Source organism: Gekko japonicus, unplaced genomic scaffold (genome assembly GCF_001447785.1).
Source record: "Gekko japonicus isolate JY-2015 unplaced genomic scaffold, Gekko_japonicus_V1.1 scaffold682, whole genome shotgun sequence".
NCBI classification, from domain to species: Eukaryota; Metazoa; Chordata; class Lepidosauria; order Squamata; family Gekkonidae; genus Gekko; species Gekko japonicus.
Genome location: NW_015167074.1, coordinates 267,331 through 278,163, shown reverse-complemented (window position 1 = coordinate 278,163; position 10,833 = coordinate 267,331). Strand labels below are relative to the sequence as shown.

Genomic DNA, 10,833 nt, shown 5'->3' with positions numbered 1-10,833 from the left:
CTTCTTCTTCTTCTTCTTCTTCTTCTTCTTCTTCTTCTTCTTCTTCTTCTTCTTCTTCTTCTTCTTCTTCTTCTTCTTCTTCTTCTTCTGCAGTACTGCTGGAGACTCCAGCCAACCACCTCTACCTGGGAGTTTATTTTCAAGCAGCCATCACTGAGTTTCTCCCCACCTTCAGTTCAACTGAGCGCATAGTCATGGCTTCTCTGAAGGACTCCCTTTTTTTGCTTTGTATTCTAACCTTAGCACTTAGTAGAAAGGTGGGATAAAAATGGCTGTACTTTGTACATCTTTCATCATAGGAACTGGAGACTGAAAAATCAGTTATCAACCCCTAGTTTTGTTTGCGATGGCTTTTAATTGGGTTTAAGATGCAGGTGTTTGGTGGAGGGGTGGGAAGCCGGGTAAATGGGCTTTACCATATGTTGTATGTTTTTAGTTTTTGGAAGCCACCTTGAGCCACAAGGGAAAAAGCAGGAGTATAAATATATTTTTAATACATAAACAGTCCCTTCACTGCTGTTCTAAGGTTTGGGGAAGGGTCCATTTTTTTAAATACTGGCATATGCAGAATGTGTTTTCTCTCGTGGACTGCTCTCTGAATCCGTCGTCCCCCTGTTTGCTCCTCTTTCTCCCCTCCAATTTATCTCTTCCTCCCCTTTCGTTATCCCCTTTCATCTTAACAGGTCTACGTAGCCGTCCTGTTCTGGTATCAGTTCTTCAGTGGGTTTTCCGGAATAGCCATGACTGACCACTGGAGCCTGATTTTGTTCAACGTTCTCTTCACATCAGTGCCACCCGTTATTTATGGTGTTTTGGACCAAGATATATCTGCAAACGTCCTTCTCCACCTGCCAGAACTTTACAAGGCCAGTCAGAGATCTGAGGTACTCTCTGGCTTGGCCCATGCGCCTGACTCAGTTGTTATTGTGTTGCCTGTCCCTCCTCAGTTGAACCTGATCCCCCCCCCACACACACTCCCTTGTTCAGATCCTTTGGTCTGGACATGGAAATGAAAGGCATTATTTCACTAGGCCTCTAGCCAGTTAATGTAGGTGGCCTTAAGAGAATAGCTGTCAGTTATACATGAGGCCCTCGTTGGTGGATTGATGTCATGTTATCACTAGCTTCCCTGTGGACCGCTGTTGCTTATTTAAGTCTCATGCAGAAGGAAGCTCTGACAGAGACATGGGCCTCGTTGTACGCTGAGTAGTAGTGCAGACATGCTGTAAAAGTCAGCCTGAAACTGTCCAGAAGGCTGCTAGTCTAGATGCGTTAAACAGGAAGGACAACTGAGGTGAAACTATTTGGCCAAAATAGCACAGCAGGTGAGCGTTAGAGATTTTTTTTTTGGGGGGGGGGGGTTAATGTAGGACATAGATCACAGAAACTGAGCCCCGTTGACACAATCTTTGTGTACAGGTTTCACATTGTCTTGTGTGCAGTCCATGCGCAACTCTTGGTAATACGTAACATTGCCAGATCGATTCCTTGAAAATAGAAATGGTAAAGAAAACGTCTTTTACTGAATCAGCTTCTGTTGGTAAACGGGCAAATGGAAACTCTTTCTGACTGGGACAATTTCTTATCTTGATTTTGCAACTTAAAGTCTGTGTTTTTGTATGCAGACAACACGTTGCTGTTTGGTTTTGTTTGTTTGAAAAATGGTTTGTCTCGTTTCTTTTCTTTGATATGCAGCAGTCCGGCTCAGGGTCTCACTGGAGGGCTGAGATCTTCTATACTGATGCTGTGCAGGTTCTGAGCATAATTTTTGGAAGCTCAACAGCCTCAGCAACATGAGAAGATGTCGTTTCCCCCCCCCCCCCCAGAATTATTTGACTGTGTATCTGCCTGAAGCTAAGGGATGCGTTTTCTCCCATGTTTATTTTTCAGCCTTATGTATCCTCGACCTTCTTGATCAACCTCATAGATGCCGCCTATCAAAGCCTGGCTTGCTTTTTCATCTGTTACATGGTAAGTGGGTGGGAAAGTACATTCTAATCACTTGCTGCTGTCTTCTGCTCTTCTGACCTTGTTTTAAAAATCAAATGTCCAATTTTGCCTAGATAGCCCAGGCTATCTCAATCTTTGTTAGATCTTGGGAGCTAAACAGGGTCGGCCCTGGCTAGTATTTGGATGGGAGACCTCCAAGGAATACCAGGGTTGTGATGCAAAGGCAGGCAATGGCCAACCACCTCTAAACGTCTCTTGACCTTAGAGCCCTACGGGGTTGCCATAAGTCAGCTGTGACTTGACGGCAAAAAATAGCTATTGAACCAAGATAGGTTGGAGTCTCTTGCATCAGGGGAGGCCACTTTACAGCAGAGGAGGATGCCAATATTAGCGGAACAGGTGCAGCCCCATATTAGCAGGTACTCCTATTAGAAGTACAAAAAAAACCCAACCCTAAAACCCTAAAATTGGTAAAACCTGACCAGCATTAAGAACATTCAAGACATATAAAATATTAGTACAACGCTTGTTAGCTCTAAGTCTTCAAATATCCTTCAACTGTTAGTGAGAAGAAAAGTAGGAAAAAAATAGAAAGAGTGCTGTATGGACCTTTGTGGGAATGGAGGCAAGAACCTATGAACATTTGTTCCTTTGCAGACTTACGCTGGTTCTGATGTAGACATCTTTTCCTTTGGGGGACCTCTCAACACTTCTATCTTCTTAATAATAATTCTACATCTTATGATTGAAAGTAAATCCCTGGTGAGTATGTTCTTCCTTCATTCATTCTAAGGCTTAATTCACACATTATTCCTGGGTTGGGAAAGATTAGCACAGAATGTACTGTTATCGGCAACATGGTGATGTGTTGCTTGAAATATACCCTTCTATTTACAGCACCACAGCAAATAGGCTTTGGCAGTTCAAATGTGACAGGCAATATGAGCTAGCCACACAAGTACCCATTCAAACAGTGTTTACTGTGTTTGCCAAGTCCTATGAAGAAAGGCTGAAGGAGCTGGGTATGTTTAGCCTGGAGAGGAGATGACTGAGAGGTGATATGATAACCATCTTCAAGTACTTGAAGGGCTGCCATATAGAGGATGGCGTGGAGTTGTTTTCTGTTGCCCCAGAAGGTCGGACCAGAACCAACGGGTTGAAATTAAATCAGAAGAGTTTTTGGCTAAACATTAGGAAGAACTTCCTGACAGTTAGAGCGGTTCCAGTGGAACAGGCTTCCTCAGGAAGTGGTGGGCTCTCCGTCTTTGGAGGTTTTCAAACAGAGGCTAGATAGCCATCTGACAGTAATGCGGACTCTGTGACCTTAGGCAGATCACGAGAGGGAGGGCAGGAAGGGTTGCCTCAGTGCTTAGTTCTTGTGGCCCTTTCTTACATGCCCAGGGAAATGCTGACTGCCACTTTGGGGTCAGGAAGCGATTTTTCTCCAGGCTGGTTTGGCCAGGGATCCTGGAGGTTTTTTGTCATCTTCTGGACGTGGACCAGTGGTCACTGCAGATGTGGAGGGGGAGGTATTTGTGAATTTCCAGCCTTGTGCAGGGGGTTGGACTAGATGACCCTGGAGGTCCCTTCCAACTCTATGATTCTATTATTCTAACTGCACCATATCTAAAAGCAATGTGAGAATCAGGCCTGATACAAAACAACTGGTTGCTCCCTTAATGACAATTTGAGAGGTCAGCTGACCCCCGTCCCCTTCTCTCAGTTTCATAGGATCCATTCTTCAACAGATTCATTTGTGGGTAAATTCTAGTCATATCATGAGTAGACATGGCAGTGCGGATCACAACCCTGTTACAGCAGGACTGTGGGCAGGGATATGGGGGAGACACCAGCCGTGGCATCATGTCACTGACATGGATTGCTCTAAAAATTGCTGGAAACTCTATGGTAACCCTGTTGAGTTTCCATTGATTCCTAGAGCTACCCTATGTCATTTCCAGCTTTTTACCAGGAGTGACATGATACTGCAACTGGCACCAGGATTCCCTACCCCCGGCTGCCATTTTGAGTGGCTGCAGGCAATGGGAGTTGGGGGGGGACAGGGGACTCCCCCCCCCAACCAGGGGCTTTGCAGGCCTACTCATGAGCCAGGGTGGAAGTTGAATGCAATTAGTAGGGCCATTTGTGTCAGGGATAGCTAGCCCCAAGTGGCTGAAATGATCAACAACAGAACCAGAAGAGAGGGGGGGACTGTGTGGAGACTTAGCAGTGCAAGTCTCAAGCCCGTTAATACAGAAAAACTGGAACTGAAAATATTCGCTTTTTCTGAACTACTCGCTTAATTCTGAAGACTTCATAAAGACCTGTTAAAAATACCACCTTCTTCCTCTCATTGCACTTCAATTGTGATGTTAAGCTGTTGCTTATTTGAGGAAGGATTCAAATGGGGGAGGGGGAGCTGCGTAAAATCATGGCACCCGCACTTAAAGGGGACGGTGGGGTGTCAGCTACATCTTTGTTCACGCAATTACTGAGGTGAGGGGAAAACACAGAGAACAGCAGTGGAGATGATCTCTCCGTGGCGGCAGAAAGAGAACTGAGGTAGTAGCGCCCCCCCCCTTCCTGGTCATGTGAGCGTTTTGGCGGGAAAGCGCCAGAGGGAGGAGGGGCGCTCCTAGTCTATCAGAACGCCTGGAGATCTTTTCCGTGGCTGGCCTGCGACAGCGCAGTTCCCATGTGGGACTGCACGGAAGCCACAACAATTAACATCCCCGCCCTGTGGGACCTAATGCAGTTCTGCAGGGCTTGCAAGGCAGAGATGTTCCGTCAGGCTTTTGGTCGAGGACAGCAACAAGTACCCATATTATTATTATTATTATTATTATTATTATTATTATTATTATTATTATTATTATTTCATTTATTCAGTTTCTTGTCTGGCACTCCCCCCCCCACTTCCTCCCTACCTCCCCCGTGAGTCAGTGATACGATTGGAAATTCTGATGTTTTAGCGGCATCTGAGAATGTTGCCGTCCTATTTTATTGAAACCATTGCCAATGTCTTATTCGTTTATGAATATTCTTACTGTTGTTCGTCGCCCTGAGTTCTTGTGTATTCAGGGAAGGGCGGCCTGTAACTTTAAATGATAAAAAAAATAAAAGCACAAGGGTGGTAACACGGGCTTAACTGTCTGGTTGGAGTCTACGGAAAGCCTCTGCACCAAAGGCGCCACACAGTGTTCATCCGAGCAGCTCCCACGGGCTTCTCAGCTGTCTGCATCCACCCTGAGAGTTGTGAAGGGAACAACAATAGCATTCCGAATTCACTTCAAGATGTTGGTGCTTACCTTTGAAGCCCTCTATGGCCAGGGTCCGACATACCCGAGGGACCGCCTTTCCCCATATATACCCCAGAGAGCACTGAGGTCGGGGTCCCAGAACCCACTGACCGTTCCGGGCCCCAAGGATGCCAGGCTTGCCACCACTAGGGCCGGGGCTTTCTCGGTGGCAGCTCCGTACTGGTGGAACGAGTTCCTGGAAGAGATCAGGGCCCTGCGGGATCTTGTGCAGTTCCGCAGGGCCTGCAAGACGGAGCTCTTCCACCAGGCTTTCAACTAGGAGCCGCCACCACTACTACCAACGAGCCAGCCTGTAGTTTTAATATCTGGCCTCCACCACTGTGCTCAGGAAGACCATTGAGTGGCAAACTGTTTGGTTGTATGGCATTTCTAGCTTGCCATCTTATGTACCCAATGTATCAGCACTAGCACTTTATGAGTTTATGTTTTACTGTAGTTGACATTTTAAACCGTTTTTATGTGAATTAATGGTCATTATAGACCAATTATGTAAGCTGCCCTGAGCCTGCTCGCGGGGAGGGCGGGGTATAAATTAAAGTAATAAATAAATATTGGAACAAATGGTGAATTTCTCTGTGTAGCACGGTCTGCAGAGAAAGACAATGGTAATGAACCTTGGGTCTAAGCTTCTCTTTCCTACATTTATGGCACAGCAGTGAGAGACTTCTTTTTCAGTATTGTAGCTACATCCAAAACACAAACCATGGTTTTGTTCTGTCCCCTACAAGCCAGTATTCTGAACCACTACTTAAAAATCTGGTTTGCGGTGGAGAGAGCAAACTACAGTTTGAGATCTGGACACAGCAGTTGTTGTTTTTCCCGTAAAACAGAAGTCTTTCAGTTATCAAGAGGAGGAATGGGGAAAGGGAGCAGACTAGCCGAAGGATCCCCGGGCTTATTCCATAACAAGGAATTATGGGGGAAGGGGGTTGTCTAGACTTGTGTTTCTGCCTTTCTGTTCGTCATGCGCGCAGAGAAGCAGGTTCTCATACGCTTGTCCTTTTTTTTACAAAAAATCAGAATTGGATACTCATTGGTGTTATGGTTGGAAGTGCTGTACTGTATTTCTTCTTTGCCGTGATCTTCGGAGCTTCCTGCCTCCTCTGCAACCCACCGGCCAACCCATACTGGATCATGCAGAGGCACCTGAGTGATCCAAGGTTCTACTTGGTTTGCATCATGTCAACATTGGTGGCCCTGTTTCCCAGGTATTTTACTAGTTCAGACCCAGAACTCTTTGGGGTAGAAAGAAATTCATTTTCGTGTGACCCGGTGTGCTGCGGTTCTTTTGCCTTTGCTTCATGTATTACCCTGTAATAGATCTGAGTCAGTCACAGAGTATACACTCAGCAGGGGAGTTCTGGTCACAGAGTATACACTCAGCAGGGGAGTTCTGGTCATAGCCAGTCACAGCTCTTAGTAAAGTGTGCCTGTCTTCTCAAACACCTGCTTCTCACATTCACACTTTACATTTTTAGTGTTGGTCTGCTGTAGGAGAACAAGAAGAGCTTTCTGACAAAGAGAGGTTTGACTCTCGAAAATGTATACCCTGGGAACCTGGTTGGTCTTTAAGGCGCTACTAGACTCCAGTCCTTATCTGAGGTATATGTCTTACAATAATGTGTGAAGTGGTATGAAGCAAACAGCACTACTTTTGTAGGTGACGTGCAACTGTTGCCTTCACTACCACCACAGCATGTATTTGAGGGAAATGAGTTACTATAGGCAGCGTTCCCTCTAAGGCAGCGTTCCCTCTATTGTGAAAGAGCACAGCTGTATTCTTGCAAACTTAGCATCTGGCAAGAGATGCTCTGCAGGAGCCATTCCTGAAAGAGTGCATCCCTCTTTCTGGCAAGAGATGCTCTGCAGAAGCCATTAGCATCTGGCAAGAGATGCTCTGCAGGAGCCATTCCTGAAAGAGTGCATTCATTATATCCGATAACAGATCTCAGACTATTGTGTTCCTATGTAGACATTACCCCAATCCCCAAATTCATCCAGCAAACACTAGTAGCTAAAGCAGGGGTCCCCAACCATTTTGAGCCTGCAAGCTTATTTGGAATTCTGACTCTGAGGTCTCTGCAGGAAGGGGGAAAAGAAAAATGTAATGGACAAATAAATATGGGCACTACACTACACATACCCTCAATGAGTTTTTACCCACTTACTTTTTTTCGAATAGCTAAAAATGTAAATAAATAAATACATAACCTACCTGCAGTCAGAATCACCAAGTTATTCTCTGATGATCAGTCCTCTGTTGGTTCCAGGATAACTGGCAATTGTTTGGATGAAGCAAACAGCTTCTGGATCTGTGGTTCTTAGTTCTTGAGAGAAAGGTAGTTACGTCCACATGGATACGGAAGTTTTCTTCTCTCAAGTCAGAACAGTACATTTTCCCAAGGGCCACGTACTCAAGTATCACACTGAACCTACGTTTATTTACAACTTGCCCCACTCTTTTTATATTTTAGGTATGTCTTCAGGGTGTTACAAGGTAGCTTGTTTCCAACTCCACTGCTGAAAGCCAAACTGCTGGAAAGTCGTTTCGTTGGGCCACGGAAAAGTCAGCTGCACAGCAGAAGAATAACCCCAGTAGGAGGAGGAAGAATTGATCGCTAGGAAACAAGCCTGCCGATTCTCAAAAGCAAAGTTTGCACTGTGTGGCTGTTACCAATACGCCTGTCTCTGTTTTGGATAGCTTTGGGGGCACATCTCAGAAGAGGAATGCCCTTTCGGATCAGGCTCCCAGGAAACCTCTGGCAGTAACAGAAAGCTGAACTGGGAGGGTACTGAACATCTGTCATACACCCCAAAGGGATTCTGTTCTATCAGATACGGAGCTAGTGATTCCTAAGACGGAGGCTTGGGATTCACTTCTGAAGAGGACTGCAGTGATATTTCCCTAATGAACAGGACTCGTTTGAATTCTGCCTTGAGCCAATGAGGTTTTAGCATGCCCCGCCAAAAATGGATGGTTGCTTAATTTTTCCAAATCCAACAGAGATGTTGGTGCGTTTAAACTGTCTTTCTCACCAGACTTTTATTTTTCATACAACACGCAACCCCCACCACCAAGCCACTTAAAAATGTATTTACAATAAGTTATTCAATGTATGCACGTGCATGCATTGTTGAAATCCCCCCCCCCCCCCGGTCAGTTGCTTCTGTTCTGTGGACTACAATGGAGAAATCATATGGGCTGGGAGGGAGATTTGGGGCTTGCTGCATTTTGACTTTGTTCTTTCCAGTGTAAAGTTGCAATGTTTGGGTCCGGGCAATGTTAGGAAATCTCTCTAGCAAGGTACACTGTGGTTCCTGCAGGGAAGAGCTGTGCAAGACATTGAGCCTAATCAGTCTCTTACCAATAACACTTACAATTCTTCCTGGAAGCAAGATTCATAGATTAAGTATATGAGACTTTTCTCTGGAAAATGTACCAACAGAGAATGTGGGAGAGGCAGGTTTCTAGAAAAGCACAGTGTTTTGTACTTATTAGGATGATTATGTGAATGTAATAAGTTCTCAAAAGTCAGCTGTTTCATTTTATAAGGGGCAGGGTTAAATTTGTTCTTTTAAAAAATGTTTATATCATAAAACAGTGTTGTGTTCTGGTGTGTGCCCTCCCTTTCATCGTTCATGCTGCATTAAAACTGATCTATAGATTTTAGGTTGGCATGGAGGTCTGTCTTTTGGCCCACAACTCTGCTAAATGTACAGCACAACTGGGAGTATTCTGAATTAGTTTGCTTATGCCTTGTTCTTTCTCTTGTCTCTTCAAGATTACTGCAGGTCTTCCGTAAGCCAAGATGCAAGCATAGTACTTGCCAGATTCTCCATAGACCCTTCTGTCTTATTATGAGGAAGTGTATTCCCGGTTTTGCCTGTGTATTTTACAGCAAGTGACTCTAGGTTATTGTGTCTCGATTTCGTGCCAGTGCGGCCAGTTCAAACATGTACCGCCTTCCAATGCATGTGGAGATCCATAACCATGCAGTAAAATGCATATTTTTTTTCAATAATCGACTGATCACCAAAACCCCTCCCTAGCTCCGTTGCTAATTTGCCAAGAACTGCTTTGCTTGTTAAAAATTTATTTGAAGGAAGGTGGTTAAGACGCTGAACTGCAGACCGTTCAGCAGTTCGAGACCTGAGTGCCGCGTGACAGAGTGAGCTCCCGCCAACATAGCAGTTCAAAAGCAAGAAATTGCAAGTAGATAAATTAGGTACCGCTTCGGTGGGAAGGTAACAGCGTTCCGTGTGCCTCGGCATCTAGTCACGCCGGCCACATGACCACGGAAATGTCTTTGGACAGTGCTGGCTCCTCAGCTTGGAAACTGAGATGAGCACTGCATCCCTAGAGTCAGATTCGACTGGCTTTCGAGCAAGGGACACGTTTACCTACATCTCAGAGGAATTAACACAAAATCCATGTGTGAAGTGTCAAACGTAAAATTGCACACATTTCTTTACTGAAGGTAGTATGTTTCATCTTCCCATTTCATGTGGCTATGTAAACAAAGCCCAAACAAGGCATACCCAATTATGAAATGTTGTGATCTCTGCACCAGTAGCATGTTAATCGGGGGATACTGATACAGGCCATCTCTGCAGTCCAACAGACAGTGTGTTTAGGATACAGCCTTTAGCACTCCTGACCAGCATAGGTCCATCTGTGAGTTTCCCAGACTAAGAGAAATTGCAGGTTTTCATTAAGATAGAATCCTCAACTTGGGGAAAAGACTCAGCAATATAGTTGCCTGGCAGTAGTTCTGCTCTCCCTGTCTTGGTTAAAAGGTGAAGGATTCGCATACATACACATGCAAATAATGCAAAGGGTTAGTTAGTTTGGTTATAAAAAAAAAAAAAAAGATACCCTTCTACAAAACAAAATTGCAAAGTTTCGGGAATATGATTACAGACTTCAGAAGCAACCGGATCAAACCCTGAGGTCTTCAAGAACGCAATGATGCAAGCCATCTGAAGTTCATAGAAATGTTGGACCCCCAACTCTTCTCTTTGTCCCCGCTCTATATAAAGTTACAAATGACTAAATGCAATTCTCAGTTATACCCTTCCAAGGCCCACTGAACGCAACTTGGAAGTGTGAAACTCTGCTCAGATCTGTACTGTGTTCTGTTGACACCAATAGAATGCTAGCTACCAGTGACTCTTCTATTGGGTTTTTTAAGTGGGCCTTAATTATGATTAACTGGATCAAGGCCTTTGTGTGTGAATGCTGTAGCCAAATACAGAAAAGAAGCTACCACCCATGCAGGTCCCTGTATACCGTGATAACATGAATATTCCGGTCAGGTTGGTTCATGAGGTGTTATTCTGGTGAGACCGGCTTTGCCAGCACCAGGTCCTGCCCCATCTGGAATAATGAAGTTACCAATTTGAGTCCCCAGCCACTAGACCCCCAAGGAGACTCCTCTTCCCCCACTCTCCACTTTTCTCCACTTAGCAAATCAAATCTTAGGGGTTTGTCCAGCCTGAGGGTCTGTATCCTAGCTCTTCTTGCATCTTAAAAAACCTTAGTACCATCTTTGAGTCTCCCTCT

General features: G+C 44.9%; 1 protein-coding gene across 1 annotated transcript in view; it reads left to right on the top strand.

Annotated features, from left to right (window-relative positions):
- ATP10D (ATPase, class V, type 10D) overlaps positions 1-8,910 on the top strand; it is a 67,292-nt gene extending 58,382 nt beyond the window's left edge. Inside the window, exons 19-23 of the mRNA XM_015412761.1 lie at positions 684-884; positions 1,891-1,971; positions 2,608-2,712; positions 6,291-6,478; positions 7,745-8,910. Of these exons, the coding sequence (XP_015268247.1) occupies positions 684-884; positions 1,891-1,971; positions 2,608-2,712; positions 6,291-6,478; positions 7,745-7,892 (723 nt within the window). The 3' untranslated portion in view covers positions 7,893-8,910. The remainder of the gene's footprint in view (positions 1-683; positions 885-1,890; positions 1,972-2,607; positions 2,713-6,290; positions 6,479-7,744) is intronic.
- Positions 8,911-10,833: the final 1,923 nt, after the last annotated feature.